Genomic DNA, 16485 nt, shown 5'->3' with positions numbered 1-16485 from the left:
AAAGTTGATTCCTACGTAATTAATGATGAATTTGCCCTGAAAATAGGCAAAAAAAACGGCTAAACGGCTGAGCCGCCAGCCGTTACTTTTCCAACTTTTTGTTCGATTTAGGGAAAATAGACCTACCAAGAATTGCCCGTGAAAAATTTTAGATAGAAATTCGAATTCTAAGTGCCATTTAATCACTGATTACGAGATGGTTGCATTAAAAACCCCCCCTTACTAAACTTAAAAAGTCATGAAGTCACAACTCTCTATCTTACCTACAAAAAAAATGACATTGAAAAAACTAGAGGGGGGGGGGTCAATATAACCCCCCCCCCCCCCCCCCCCGATCTGTAAGGGTTAAAGTATATCTTATTTTTATTAACCCTCTTTTATCCTCGTAGGTCTTGTGATAGAGACACTCGTCGACACCATTCACACCGCAGATCAAGTCATCAACATTACAAGGTACAACAGACACTTTATTTTAGAGTAGCTACAACAAAAATCTCATTCTTTCATACAAAAAAAAATTGGTCTCGGTAACTACTTGTTTTGTATATATTTTTTCAATAACTTTTTTTCCACCAAAGCTACATTATTATTCAAAATATCCGTCTGTCTGTCTGTCTGTAAGAACTGTGTGAGAGAAACGTAATTTTATCAGCTGTCATTCAGGACAGACGGCTAAATTTTTTTTGTGAAGATTCCCTTGGCTAATGAGACTAATGCATATTATAAAAAAAGGCATTTTTGTCCATTGGTCCATTTACAATGTTTTATCTTCGCCGGATGACATCCTTGTTTAGTAAGAATTTTTAAGAAATAATATTTGTTTTATAGGAAGAAACCGACCAAGAAGGAAAAGCGCAGGAAGAAGGAAGGGTGAGACTGCAGGAAGAGAAGGGAGATAAGGATGCGCCGAGAGAGAGCAGTAGCAGGAGAAAGAGCAAAGAGAAAGGAAGCAGCAAAGAAAGAAAATGTGATAGCACTCCAACGAAAAAGGTAAATCAAAATATTTTTTTATTTAACGATAAATTATACCCAGTGATGGGACATTAGAGTATGAAAAATGTTATTCCAGTATAATTTACATCTTATTGTCCTCTTCCTCTATCTCATTTTTTTTCTAGGCGAATTCGCAAGAGCTAGCACGGTTGAAATTGGGAATGCGAGCTTTATCCCCCCCTCCTCTTCAGGCCCACAACTTAAAAGTTCATGGCAAAACCCTGGACACGCCTCCAATATCGGTGACACAAATTATGTAAAAGAGCTACTATAACGAACCTTATTTTTCTTAGACTGTGGTAGAAATAGACTGTAGCGGACCCGACATAACAGTTTCCCCCGTGGACGCTAAAACCCGATCCAGATCCGGTCCAACCCCCCAATCTGCTCCACCCACCGACGGTTTTCGAGTGGTTGAGCGCGCCCGCAAGGGGCTGAAAAGGCGTGGCGCTAAGAGGTCGCATAAAAGCTGGAAAGAGGCGAGAGCTAGGTTTAAGTCAAGCGAAGATTTGATACACAGGTAATGTTATTGAATAACAAGCACAACTTTGTTTATTTGTTGTACAGCAAAGAACAAGTTAGCAAGCACCGTAAACTCAGAAACAATCTTTTGAACATATTAATGCATTCTTGTTGCACATTTTAGGGGTAGATTTTAATTCAAGGCTAGAAGAGTCTCGTGTGGATAGTATCCTTCAGGGATAGAGCCCTACTAGATAGAAATACTTTTTATACTTTTAAATACCCAATAATGTGACAGATTGAAAGCACCCATTTAATTTAGACATATACTTTCATTTGTACTTGTTACATCGCCCTTAGCCTTTTGTTAAGGGCGAGGGAGATCAGAGAAAACCTTTCTACTTTATATTAAAGAATTTGGTGAAAATACGATGAAACCCGCAACTTCGTTTTTTTTCCATGACCCAAGAATTTTAATTTAGATTGTATGTATGTATTAGCGGGGCAGCCGATCAACTGCAGACAAATTTTGCTGGAGATTTTAGACATATACTGAAATATGTATTTGTTATGAACGCAACTCAAGAGGTAGGTACTACAATGCAGGAAGTGTCTTGGACAATGCTGGGATCTAAAGGGATAAGACAATGGCCGATAAATTGATATAACCCCCAATGATAATACACAAATAACCCTTCTGTACTATTACAATTAGTGGTTGAAGTGTTGAAACACTAACTTCATTGAACCAATATCCCCAAGTTACAGGGGTGTATATTCTGCACAAGATTAATTTTTTTTTCCCGGGCTAAAATTTTTTTTATTTGGTTCTCCTTTACAAAGTAGCTTTTCATGTCCTGGGATGTTTTATAACTATTTTGGTGGAGAATACCACTATCTCAAGTGCCCCAAGAGGCCTCTTGTATGAAACTTGAATAAAATTGAAGAAAAAGAAATTTGTTTTACCAAATAAGGTATCCTATATGTATCTATTTATGTATTAAGGATGAGTATGAACAACAAGAGCAAGATGACACAGAGGAGGAGACAACCGAGTCAGCAGATGATATCCACAGTGAGAATGAGGATCAGGACAGTGTCAACAGCCAGGAACTTCCTCAGGTATGGACGTATTATAGATTTCATAATTATTCACCTTTTTATGAATAACTTACGATTACAGACCATTTAACTCAAAATGTGGTGTAGTTTTATCAATATAAAGCAGTGAAGTACTTTGTCTGATGCTTTGTTTCTCTGAAATTTTTGGATCGAATTGTTTGTATTTTTAAAAAAGCTTTACTCGTGAATTGGGGTGGTTTTGGGCTATTTTTTCTGACCTCCCTTGCCCTATCTAGGGGTGAAGCAACTAGTTATATTCTTAATCATACTTTATACCATTGAGACTTTTGGCATGAGATAATCTCATAATATCTGGTCTGTTGGTCAGTTATTATTTTTGAATATGTAATTGTCCCATCCACACATGTTTTATTACCCTTACTTTAATAAAAGAATGAATGTTCCAGTATGCCTAAGAACTGGTTCTAATCTGACTCTTTTTTTTAGGATACGGCAAGTAACACCTCTCTAGAACAGCAGCCACAGCAAGCTACAGCTGTTGCTGGGCAGACAGCTGGCAGTGGAGATCCTGCCAGGACTATCACATACAGTACACCTTCCAGAAACAGCACAGGTACAAAATTATTTCCAGTATGGCTTCGAAACCGATTAATATCCGCTTGATTACAACCGGTTCTAAGTAATGCTAAAAAATCATGTATCGTATCGTAAACAGATCTATAGTTTAGATGTATATACAGACAACTACCTCCCTTCCTTTTTCAACGACCTTCATCGTCTGCTTCTAAATTATTTTCTGCTACTTGGCGGTGTTTACATAAGCAACACCATGCATTGGTTGATTTTCAATGACCCAATAGAAAGGTTGCACAAGATGGTTGCGATGGGGAGATACAGTTATTTAACCCTTTCTCCCTAGTGTTTTATGTATCGAATATAAAAATGTACATAATATGAAAACCATTCTTTAGCCTGTGCAATCGGCATCTCGGGGCTAACAAAACCAGTTTTAATCTTATCATTGTACATTTTTATTTCCGTTAATAATACGAGGCGATAAATAACTATTCTAAACCCTTTAAATTGAATTGAATTGGTATGACGCTAGTATCTTTCTTGACTAGGAAACACTTTTAGTAGTGTCTTTGAATATCAGGCACAGTTCAGAAAAGCCATGCTAAGATTATTTGTACTTTGACATATTAACTTTTAGGCTATGAATGTGGTGAGGACGCTCTAATGAACGAATCAGAACAGACCTACCTGCGCAGTTTCGCATCTGTTGCGGCCGCCGCTGCAGCAAATGCAGCGGGAGGCTCTTCTACAGCTGCAGCTCTGCTGTCGACCTCGCCACCCTCTATGCTGGCGAGTATGCCTGTGTATGCTTCTAATTTGGACCAACACATCGATAGAGCACTTTTAACAGGTTAATTGTATGTTTTATTATAAGGGGGAGGGGGAGTTTGTACAGTTATAGGAAATAAAATTCAGTATCAAATTTTTCCCTGGCCGTTTGGGCTTGTTTTTATAGTTATCAACCTAATTCTTTTTTGTAAACTCTCATATATGATTGGACCTACCTGTAAAACTTTGAAAATTGAATTTTGGGACTTTCCTTCTAGGGGCTAGTGGGGCAAAAGTCCCCCCCCCCCCCCCCCAAACACTAAAATTTTAATTTAAGAGCTTTTTTTTAAGATATCGAGCTGATTTTTAATAACATTAATAACAAGATGTTTAATCTAACTACACTTTAATTTAGATGTAAATAAATTTGTGACTGCGCCTTTAGCTTCTAGGGGCTCCCTAAACATAGAGGGTAAAGATAGCCTAAACCATCCTAAGAATTAAATCTTAAAATAAAATGGCATAAAACCAGCTTGGGACATATGTGAAGCTTCTCTTAAATAGGATAAATCAGTTCAGTAGATATTGAAATCTTAAGCTTTAGACAAAAAAAACTTACAATTTTAATCACCTATGTAATAGGATAAATTTTTTCTAAGTGAACAAAATTATTTTAGAGGGTCATGGTGGTGAAACAGATCAATTTTATCAGCCTGAGCCCACACTGTTAACCATCGCCTCTGGGGCGAGTACCTCCTCAGGAAACACGCCCACTGAAGAACAGGTAAAATATTTGGGACTTCTGAAGACAAGATTTTTTTAGATAAGTCACACGAAGGGATTTGAAAAGTATAGCTACTTAACTTAGCATTAAACTAAGATAGTAAATCAATCAATTTATTTGCCTAGGAGGAGGTACGACGTAGGGGTGTTGAGGCTCCGCCCCCCTGGATTCCAGATCACATGGCGCCCCTCTGCATGGGCTGTGGACAGGCTTTCTCTATCGTGCGCAGAAGGCACCACTGCAGGTACTTTTGCTAATCTTTTCCAGTATGGCCTTAAAAACCGATTAATATACGCTGGATTAGAACCGGATCTCAGCCATACTAAAAAATCATGTATCGTGTCGTATTATACCCAGTTTTGATAAATAATATTGATAGATGAAGGAAAAATAGCCATTTAATTTTTCTTAAAACTTTATATTGGGGTTCAAAAGTTATTTACCTACCAAAGGAAGGGTTTCTTACATTTTCTAAATTTTTCTTTATTTGCAGGTCCTGTGGTCGCGTGTTTTGTGGCAAATGTTCTCCGAACCAAGTGCCTTTACCCAGATATGGAATGGATAAACCTGTCAGGGTCTGCAACAGATGCTACATCTACTACATGTAAGTTTTCAATTAAAAACTTTATATTTCCTATACATCTCAACTCATTAAAATCATTGGTTTTCGCCTCAGGGCTCGGCCCTTGTACTATTAAATCAACATCAACAAGGCGTCTGTAAGCCAGAATTTCAGCTGCATTCACCTAGATTTTTTTATACATTGTGTAACTCAATCTTTTTTTTTTCTTCAGGAATCCATACGAGGAGCGGACTGTGCATGCGTACCACGTTTACAACGGGACAGGACACGGCAGCTGGGGGTACACAAGTCTAGTCTCTTAACAATATTTCCCGCGCTTTTAGGCGTAATGGTCACGCGCAAAGTGCACATAACTGAATTCGCGCGTTTTTTTGCGCTCGTATCAAGTTGTGAAATTTTGTACAACTTTGGAAAAATTTCAGCTAAAGTTCAATGGAATGAAAATACTGTGAAATTTGTTCATACAAATATCTGAAATGATAGTTTTAAGTTCAATGAATACAATGAAACCAAAGTTAAAGTAAAACTAACTAAACAATTGAAAAAAGTATGTAAAATTCACGAAAATATTAACACTGAAATATTGTGATATTAAAATATTGTAAAAAAAAACTTAGCAAACTATGCAAGGTTTAAAAATTTCAGCTAAATCTTTAGGATTTTTCTTTTTTGTTAAGTGTTTTAAAAATTAACTTTCTGATTATTAATTTTCTTTCACTTTAAGGTTTTCTTGTGCCTTATTATATTAGAATAATACAAAATTTTGCTTTAATAGTTAATTAATTGTAGAAATAATTTAAAAGTAGATTATAATAATAGGAATTTAACCTTTTGAAAATTTTAGAAACTATGTAATACTCATTAAATCTATATTAAACGCCAATTTGATAAATCTAATCAATTTAGATATTGGGCATTAAATTGAAATTTCTTCACTTTAACATTCATTTTATAAATTTTTTTATCTCAGATCTGTTATCTTTCATTATTTCTTTATGTTGTGATTTCAAATTATAATGTTTTATTGTTCACTAAATCTATTTGAAGCATTTCTTTATAGTATTATTACTTATTATAGTAATTTTGAAAATAGAATTAGTGATTATATTATAATTAATATTATTATACATATACAAAGTTTTTGTATTTCATTATCGACAGTTTTATTTTCTTTATTTGAATAATATTTGTGTTCAAATCAATATTATTGTGTTTATTACTGATTATGATACTTTTTTAAAATGATTTAATATTAGGACATAGATACAAGAATATTTTTAATTCCAGCACTCGATATTTCATCCATCTATATTTACATCAGGACATATATTTAATCGGGTTAAACTCAATAAGTTGAAATAATTCCGATTGTAAAGGCGAGAAATTTTTAGTTTACCTTCGAAACCGGTACATATCGCTGGATTAGAACTAGTTCTAAGCAATACTGAAAACATGTATCGTATTACAGACAAATGTCTATGAACAATACAAGAAAAATATTAAAATTATACCAATTTTATTAGCTCTTGTTTGGCTGAAGACTAAGGTTTATCAGTATTGCTCAAGACCAGTACTAATAAAGCTGGTATTAGCCGGTTTTGAAGACATAATGGAAAGATTTTACAGAAAACAAACATAATAATTTTAAGGGAGAGGTAAGTCAATTCGTTACTGTTTTAAGCAACAATTTATTTAAGTTAGGTATGATTGAAAATCACCACTTTTTCTTAACAAAATCCTTTCAGATTAGAAGAAAATAATAAAAATGTTAATATCTAAAGTTAGATGTATTTTGCTACAGAAATTACCGGATTTTTCAAGATGTTCAGCAAACAGAGGGTTGGCAGTGACGGCTAATAGGTTATCAAATCCAGGTTGGGTTTTTTAATAGGTTTAAACCAGGCAGAGCTGTCTAGATAATGGGGGGGGGGGGGGAGGAGGAATACAGTATCACTCTCCCAATAAATTGGAGTGCCACACAATCCTTTATTCACAAAGGGGTAATTGGACGAAGTGCATTTAAACTTAAAGAGGACTATCCACGAACAAGAGCAAGTGATTCTAAGCATCTTCCAGCATTGACCCATAGTATTTTTTTTAGTAAATATACTAGGTTTATGTTAAATATTTGGTTTATCGACTATAAAGTTATGCTTCACCATGGTTTTAGATGAAAAAACCTGTTTAAAATATTACAAGCTACCAACCCTTTTTATACACATTCATTTTTAATCAAAATGATATACTTTTGTGTCAAAGCTTTTAAACAACAATTTGAACTCATCAAAAAATTTGATGAATTTGCACCAAACTATGCTTAACATTTCAAAGTTTTTTTCATATAAAACCATGGTGAAACCTTTTTTTTAGTCGATAAACTAAATAATAAACATGAACCTAGTATATTCACTAAAAAATGCCAAGGATCAATGCTGAAAGGTGATTAGAATCACTTGCTCTTGTTCGTGGATAGTCCTCTTATGCGAACTGTATATTTTTTTCATAAGAGTTTAAACTACATCTATAAGACATGAATTTAAATTTTCTACCTAGTAGTTTTAAAAGTATAAAGACATGAAAATCCTATTTTTTGGATACATGCCACTTAAACGACTGTCCTGTTTTCACAAAAACGGCATAATGACTATTTTGGTTGTGCCAAATTGATTGCTATTTATTGTAAAATTAAATTACATAAGTTAGATGGTATTCTTGTAAATTATGCTTGCTATCAAACTTATTAAATGCACTTCATGCAACTATCTCTTTAACGAACCAACCAACCAATATGTAATAAAAGTATCCAAATTTTCATGCCTAACATAAGAAAACGTGTTAATAAAACTCTTGGTACCAACATTATGTTATTGTCTAATGTCCCCTCCCTGCCTCACTATTGTAATAATTTTTTTAGTTTCTTTGGCGTATGACGACTTTAAAGCCAGCGAAAATGGGTCAAGAAGTCCACTTGTTGTGTGTCATGGAATGCTGGGTTCCAGGTGCATTTTCAAACCTTATAGTGGTAGCTTTTTACAGTAAGGGTCTGTCCGTCACTTTTCCTTGCAAGTTGGCGTACCTGAATAATAAACTGTTCGAATATGATTTTGCTATTGGAAAAATTTGCAGTTTACAATTTGAAAATAAGTGAATGGTAGTTTAGTGCTTGATAGGGGAAAGCACCATCTATTATTATCTATTTTATTTATTTTAAAAAAGGGGGGAGGGGGGCAGGTTATCAGTGGTTTAGGGTAATACGTGTGAAATCACCGAAAAATTACTTGAAATTGTCTAGTTAGGTTGGTAAGTTATTACTTAGGTAATAATCTAAAACATTTTTTATTCAGGCAAAACTGGACCTCAATAGCAAAACAAGTGAATAAACAAACAGGCATGTTAGAATCAATCAGTGTAACTAAAATCAAAAATGTTAAACTTGCTATGTATAAAAAAACTTTAAGAGGACGAGAAAAAAAACTACTGAAATTACCTATTTACTCAGCAAAGCAAAACTTTTTTGCAATTTTGTTTATTGCAATGAAATACTAAAGTTAAATGGTATTTTTTTTATTTAAGCCAACAATCATCTTTATGAAATGGTAACTTTAACAATCATAAATAAGACATATTTTTGTTGTAACTCAAAAACTGCACAGGTAGTGAAAGTACAATATTTTAAGGTTCACTACTCCATATATCTCAACTAGCAAAATAGACTTTATGAAACTATCCCTTTATGATTTGAGTTGTTGATTCTACTGTCAGTCCTCAGGTCGGAGAGTAATCACGGTGGATGCCAGAAATCATGGAGACTCTCCGCACACAGAGCATATGTCATACGCCTCTATGGCTTTGGATGTGGTTAAACTTGTCAAGGTACCTGGTGTTCTAACCGCGGCATAAACGTGCCTGCTTGCCGTCGGGGAGTTGTCGGGTCCCAGTCTTGACCACACCACGTTATATTAAAGACGTTAGATATGGTACTTACTACTGTTTTGTCTTGACGGGGTATTGATTCCAAAAGTTTAAGTAAGAGAATTCCTTGGCCAATAAATTACATTTCGCTGATAGGACTTTCAAACAAAATTCGTGCATTCAAGGGGATGGTTGTCTGTTGAATGTTACTTAACCTAATACATTACAAGCTGATAGTGCTCTATTTAAATTCTAAATCCACCAGTTTCAAATGCCATGAATAAAACAACATAAATGATGTAACGACAACATTTCATCACAGAAGTTAGTTAAATACCTTAAAAAGGGGGGGGGGAGTTTGTACAGTTATAGGAAATGAAAATTTAGTATCAAATTATGGCCTGGCCGTTTGGGCTTGTTTTTATAGTTAACAACCTAATTCTTTTTGTAAACTCTCTTATATGATTGGATCTACCTGTAAAACTTTGAAAATTGAATTTTGGGACTTTCCTTCTAGGGGCTAGTGGTGCAAAAGACCCCCCCAAACACTAAAATTTTAAGTTATGAGCTCTTTTTTAAAGATATCGAGCTGATTTTTTAAATGGAAGCTTTTATTGCATAAATGAGTTGATTAGCCATACCATATTTCATTTTTGCACCTTACCTCTAGGGGCATGTAAGCTCAAAACTTATAAATTTTGTATTTGGGGGGGTTGTTTTACTCTAAAAGCCCCTAGAAGTAAAGTGAAAAAATGAAATATGGGGTGGCTAATCAACTCATCTATGTAATAAAAGGTTCCATTTAAAAAATCAGCTCGATATCTTTAAAAAAAAGCTCATAACTTAAAATTTTAGTGTTTCGGGGGGTCTTTTGCCCCACTATTCCCTAGAGGGAAAGTTCCAAAATTCAATTTACAAAATTTTACAGGTAGATCCAATCATATAAGAGAGCTTACAAAAAGTATTAGGTCGATAACTATAAAAACAAGCTCAAACGGCCAGGGCAAAATTTGGTACCGAATTTTCATTTCCTATAACTGTACAAACTTCCGCCCCCCCCCCCCCCTGGTAATCTATGTGCTAATATATTTTTCACAAGCAGCTGCTCCCCTAGACTTCTTTCTATGGGAATTTTTAATAGGGAGAAAGATAGTTGACCAATCACCCTCAATTTTAGCCTTAAAAATAAAAATATAATAGAAGCTTGGAGGGTAAAGGATCAGAAACTTTAATGGAAAGCTATGTATCTGTTAGCAAGAACTTTCGGTTCAGACATACAGATAGTCCCATCCTTTAACTATTATTTAAAAAAGGATGTTATGTTTTAGGACTTATCACTGGGACCTGTTAGTTTGATGGGTCACAGTATGGGTGGTAGAACTATAATGATGTTAGCTGCCCTATATAGCCAGGTACTAACGTCATTTGAAAAGCGCAGCTACTCTACTCGTAGTGATTGATTCTTAATTCAATAATTAAACAAATTAAATTTTGTTGTTTACTTAAATTGAACTAACTAGATATTTTATGTTCTGTTTCTTTATTATAAATTTTTTTGTCACCTTACATTTATAAACTAGCGGCTAAAAGCCCCTAGAGGCATTTAAAGGGGGGGGGGGTGAGTTGACACCCCACTTTCAATTTTATTTTTTTTAAAAGCTAACTTTTTGGGGGGATAAACCTTAACAGTAACTATGAGACATTTATTAATTTTCATTTGTCATATCCCTCATTGATAATCTCCGCTGATTTGAATAACGAAAGTCTTGTGTTTCTTTGTAGGAAATCAATGTAGACAAAATGATAGTTGTGGATATATCTCCTCTCAATCAAGATTTTGACGTCACAAGTTCCAATGAATGGAACATGGAACATTATTTCTATTGTTTGAAGGGTGTTTATTTTGACGAAGCCAAAACACTTTTTCAGGTAAGCTGAATGAATGTCTGGCTATGAAACAAAGTATTACGTCCATATGTCCGTTCCCACGCTATTCTTTACACCGATTGGATTTGCTCTTGAGGTATCCTAGCGGCTATTATCATAGATGCCTCTAATGTGGGGGGAAGGGGAGACTTTACCACCTAAAATTTAGAAAAAATAAAGAAAAAATGTAGGGGTGTTTTATATTTCCCTCCCACAAACTTAAAACCTCCCCAGGACCTATCAAAAGCTCCATGACGGCAAAAAGTTGATATCCTAACCTCATTTATCGGAATATACATACGTTTCAAATCCTTTTTGTTTTTATTTAGGCACGTAAAATGGGTGACCAACAGTTGGCAAAAAGAATATCAGATCCTATGCTTAGAGCTTGGCTATTAATGAATTTAAGACAGGTAAGATATTTCATCATAGGAACACAAAAAAGGAGACTGTGTATGAACGAGATCAAGTGATGTTAATGATCTTCCTGAAGTGCTTTAACGCTTTTTGTTAGTTTGATATAGGTACTTGGATTCTGTTAAACAGGGCTTTATGAATGAAAAAGGCCTAACATGGACCTAAAAAAAAGTTGAAAACTATTGACACAAAAGTATACTTTTACGATGATAAATGTATATTTAGCAAAAGGGGTGGTAAATTGTATTAAAGTAAACAGATTGATTAATGTACTTTTGCATGTTACAGCATTTGATGATATTTGTCTTGTTATTTTATTTTGCACCTCGAACTCAACAAAACATTTGATGTTATTTAGTAAAAAATCGTCTTAAAGGGCGAATATAGGTTCGATATGATATGAGCTTATATCAAAGGTGCCATTACATACTTTTAGAATATCTATGCCAAATTTAAAAATTCAAAAAAATCCTTAAGTAGATTTTGCAATTTTCTGTTTCAATTGAACATATAATAAATGAGATCACCGACAAAATCGTTTATTTTAGCCCTTTACAAGACTTTTTTTTGACTATTTTGCTTAAGTTTGATTAACTATTACATTGGCACGCACCTTAAAAGATAATTTAAATGTTTATTATTTTAGATTATATACTAGTTTATTTAATTTTTTAAAAAGCACAAAAATAATTTGCGTAGAAGGGCGTCAGGAGTATTGACAGGGTAAATAATAAAGTTTATTTTCTGTACAGAGATCTTTGATTAATTCATGATGATATAAACAACCCTTGTGTACGCATTTTCAACACACACACACACGGCCACAATAAAACAGGGATTTGAAATCATTCTTCCTCCAAGAAAATTTTATCGTATTTTTTTTACTTTTTACATTATTTGATGTTTTTTTTAACTTTTAAATAATTTACTTTATGAAGGTAGAAGGAGGGTATATTTACCCCTGATTAATTGGTTTCCACGTTATTACGACTATCATTTAACGAAAGCTTTTTAATTCAACCTTGCCACGAAGCCTTGTGTAATGCTAGGGTGTTTGAGTTCTTAGGGAACCACACTAATTACAAAATATTTTCTTCGAGATTGACGGGTTTTAAGCTATAAACAGACTTATACAATTGAATATGTCAATATTTTTAAGTTATTTATAATCTACGGAATTGCACCTTTGATATCATATCATATCGAATCGAACCTATATTCGCCCTTTAACAATTCATAGGTTTTTTTTGTAAATATAAAATTATTGTGAAACTTATTTTTTTAGTAGGTATAAGTATAATATACAGAAACCTAGTATTTTCATTGAATAAATACTCAAATCACTGCTGGAAGGTGCTTAAATGACCGACTCTCGTTCGTGCAAAGTCCCCTAATGAACCATATAACACTGTTTTCCAGTCACCATTTCATTCATTCATATCAACATATGACATGTTTAGAATCCAGAAACACAGAAAATTGAGTGGAGAATAAACTTGGATGGAATCCACAAAGCTTTTAAAACAGAAATTGCGCGGATAAAAATACCAGGATTGTAACCATGGAATATCTCTTTATATTTCCACACCAATTTAGAAAAAATAAGATTGAAACAAAAAATCAAATGATATTCTGTAATTTATATTCAAAACCAAAATATACTAGTAATTGGAATATTTACAAAATAAAGTCAATACTTTAGAGCAGGTGTCGTGATTCAGCAAATTAATTCCATTTGAAATGGATGAAACTTTGGATATTTTAGTGGCATAAAACATGTTTTGTGGTGTAACTAAAGGGAAGTGGGTTGTTCAAATTTTTACTTGTTTGTCAGATTTTTGTCTCTTGTCCCTGCACACAACTAATATTAAAATTAAAACATGGTTACCAAATTGTAGAAGATAAAATACCTGCATATTCTGGTCCTTGTTTATTTGTTGGCGGCGCTGATTCTGATTATATTCCAGTCTCGGATCATGAGGAAATTAAGTAAGTTTCTTTTTAAGAATAAATCTTCGCTCAAAGTATGTATCTAGTGACCACATAAACCCCTTCTTCCTTTTTGGAAATGAAATGCCTAAACCATGCGTGGGTCTAAATTCTTTCTTGTATGATCCTGCAAATCCTGATCCTCCAAAAAATTTTGAATGACTCCTGTGAAAGCACAATTTGGGCAGGGAGTAAGGGAGGGGACAATGGATCGAATATTCAATTTTTAAGTAGTCTCAGACTTTGGGGACTGGCTTAAAGGGAATGTGCATGAATACAGCAGATTCTTACTGATTTTGGGGACTTGCGCATCAATGCCCCGCTAACTAGCTGAGCTAGTTTTGAATATGCAGACAGAAAAGTTTGTTATTTATCGCTGGTTTTAACAAATATTTTTTCCCAAGAAAATGTCTTTTCATGTTTAGAAACTCTACTGTGATATTTATGTATTAAATAATCTAAGAACCGCTTGAATTTTGGGGTCAGTTATAAATATATTAGAAGGGTTGAGGGTGGTTTAAACAAGATTTTTCTAGTGATTAATTACAGAATGTTTACTACATTGTGATGTGTTGATAATTTAATTTTCAAGTAAATGATTTTTTTCTTAGAACTAATTTTGTTCTAAATTAGGTTACCATGATCCCCTTACAATTTTGGTAAAATTTTCTTGAAAAATCTGGTTTTCGTTGCTTTTCAGCGAACCCTCTTAAATTGAATTAATTGCCCATTGTCCCCTCCCTTACTCCCTGCAATTTGGGACTAAGAGACTTTAAACTTAAGCTTATCTTACAAGTTACATGTCTACACTATTCACTATTATGACTATCCCATCACAATTGAAATATAATTTTTTTTAGGGAAATATTTCCGGGGGCCACATTCAAGTATGTGGAAGGTGCCGGACATTGGGTCCACTCACAGAAACCTCATCAATTTTTAGAAACTATTATGCCTTTTATCAAATCTTGAGCTTTTTTTCACAGATCTTTAAAACCTTGGAGTGCTTTGGGAGCACATTATTAAGAAATTTAATTCTGTGATTACTATCATATTTTGTATTATGTATGTAGTAAATTTAGAAAATTTTATAAATAAAATAATAATATTACCTATATATACCTACCTACCTATAAATGTTAGAATTTCAGAAGAAATGAAAATGGTGCAGTAAAAAGTTTGAAATATAGAGTTATGCCGGAGCTGAAAACTGAAGATCAAAATCAACAAAATAAAAGTGGAGAAAAAGTTTTAAGGAATTTAGTGTCACTGTCTTGTAAAAAATTTTGAAATCTGTTTTAATCAGGGAGGGACCTCAAGGGATAAGACAAATGAAGATAAATTGATTTAAATTCTCTATGCGGATAAACAAAATTACCCTTTCTGTTGATCGAAAGTTATTGGTTGAATAGTGTGGAACCAAACAATCATTTCATCAAAAGTCCAATATCTCTTTCATCCTTTACTTGTTTGATTAGCCATAGTTTCTTAGGGTTTGGACCTAAGACTCCTGAAGTATGTTGAGACACTTTTGTATAGCCACCAGGGCCAGCTTAAGCTCCACGTTCAAGTATGACTTGACACGCTGTCTCATGAGAGCTCCTTGTTGTTACCTCACCCTCGCAGGTGTCCCAGATTAAGTCACCGTAATGAATGACGCTCTCCTCAGAGGAGCCTGGGATTAAGGGAAGTGATGGTATTATACACTTGATTATTAGGCATCCAAACTACCTAGCAATCTTCCTTACAACGCAACTGGGGGAGGTTGCTTAAATACACATTGGAGAATTCGAGACAACATGTTGTGATCGCAACATGCAGGGTTTGAACTCGAATTCTCATCACCGTAACTCAGTGCGTTACCACAGAGCTACGGTGCCCCTTCCTCCCTTTACTTAATCTTAATTGGTTGGTTCAAACAAGCTGTGTCCATTGTCCCAAAATTTTAATTAAGAATTTAAATCTACAGATGAAATAATTATGTTTATGATCATTGGGTAAGTACCTTCTGTATTTTTCTATAAGATCTCCGAGTTTTTTTTAATCTGGGATGGAGAGGTCATTTGGCTGTAAATTATACCGGTGCCCAAAGTTTTATGACTGTTGTCTCATTCGTTGACTTGAAAACTTTTTTTATTGGATTTTGCTTTACAGCCAATGATTTTAATCAGCAGAATGTGTAGCTTTGTTTATTATAATTAGGAATGTACATTCATTTAACGTCCATTATCTTACCCCAGTCACTTGACAATTGACACTGAAAACCCAGGTTTAAAAATCCAGATTACGTCCATACAAATATTCAGAACGGCAAGCGCAAACCTTGGAGAACCTTAAAGCAAGTTATTGCACAGGTATTATTCAGTATTAAAAATGCGCGCGAAGCGCGCCAAATTTTTTTTTGTTAGGGATTATTTATTTTGGGGGGGGGGGGTGGGGTAATGGATCCCTGAGAATTACTGTTATCATACAAAAGATTAAGTAACACAAAAAATATTGGACATTAAAGTATAAAAAAAGTATCTTTTACCATTCTAATTTTCAAAAAATGTACAGGAACAAAGTTTAAGTTGGGGAGAAGAAGCACTAACATATTCATCACTGGATGCTCCACCCTCCTTTAAACCGGCTAAAAAATATTCAGATTTGAGGTACATGGATTTCTTTATTTAATCATGATTTTGTATATCTAGACATTTTAAAAATTTTCTCGCTCTTTCATAAAAGCATTTTTAACTTAAGTAATTCTTGTATTTAGAACAACTAACAACCTGTTAAAAGCCAAGCTCTTTTACTCTCAGTGTCTGTACAATACATCCTTAACGAATAGCTATAGTAATAAATTTTGGCAGTTGAAATCGCGTTCCATTTCATAATTAAGCCTAAAAATATAATAACATTCATATTAGGCATTCTACATTCAAGATGTTTTGTGATAGATTAACATAAAATATTTGTTCAGATTTGAAATAATATTCTGGTTTTTTTCATA

At 34.0% G+C, this 16485-nt stretch overlaps 2 protein-coding genes across 2 annotated transcripts in view; both read left to right on the top strand.

Moving 5' to 3' along the window:
* LOC145329810 (lateral signaling target protein 2) overlaps positions 1–6995 on the top strand; it is a 46318-nt gene extending 39323 nt beyond the window's left edge. The window contains exons 13-23 of the mRNA XM_080174215.1: positions 390–453; positions 829–990; positions 1287–1513; positions 1938–2043; positions 2461–2577; positions 3025–3151; positions 3752–3964; positions 4560–4666; positions 4792–4910; positions 5160–5270; positions 5461–6995. Of these exons, the coding sequence (XP_080030341.1) occupies positions 390–453; positions 829–990; positions 1287–1513; positions 1938–2043; positions 2461–2577; positions 3025–3151; positions 3752–3964; positions 4560–4666; positions 4792–4910; positions 5160–5270; positions 5461–5551 (1444 nt within the window). The 3' untranslated portion in view covers positions 5552–6995. The remainder of the gene's footprint in view (positions 1–389; positions 454–828; positions 991–1286; positions 1514–1937; positions 2044–2460; positions 2578–3024; positions 3152–3751; positions 3965–4559; positions 4667–4791; positions 4911–5159; positions 5271–5460) is intronic.
* On the top strand, positions 6993–14650 carry LOC145329807 (sn-1-specific diacylglycerol lipase ABHD11-like). Its single transcript, XM_080174212.1, has 10 exons — positions 6993–7123; positions 8164–8248; positions 8594–8637; positions 9019–9122; positions 10490–10573; positions 10944–11090; positions 11417–11500; positions 12965–13055; positions 13403–13493; positions 14354–14650. Exons 1-10 carry the CDS (start codon positions 7015–7017, stop codon positions 14463–14465), a joined length of 951 nt encoding a protein of 316 aa, XP_080030338.1. The 5' UTR covers positions 6993–7014; the 3' UTR covers positions 14466–14650.
* The last annotated feature ends 1835 nt before the right edge of the window (positions 14651–16485 follow it).

The sequence above is a fragment of the Acartia tonsa genome, chromosome 10 (genome assembly GCF_053477335.1).
Source record: "Acartia tonsa isolate MP-2025a chromosome 10, ASM5347733v1, whole genome shotgun sequence".
Taxonomy (NCBI): domain Eukaryota; kingdom Metazoa; phylum Arthropoda; class Copepoda; order Calanoida; family Acartiidae; genus Acartia; species Acartia tonsa.
Note: the sequence above shows the minus strand (reverse complement) of the source record. Positions and strands in the feature narration are given on the sequence as shown.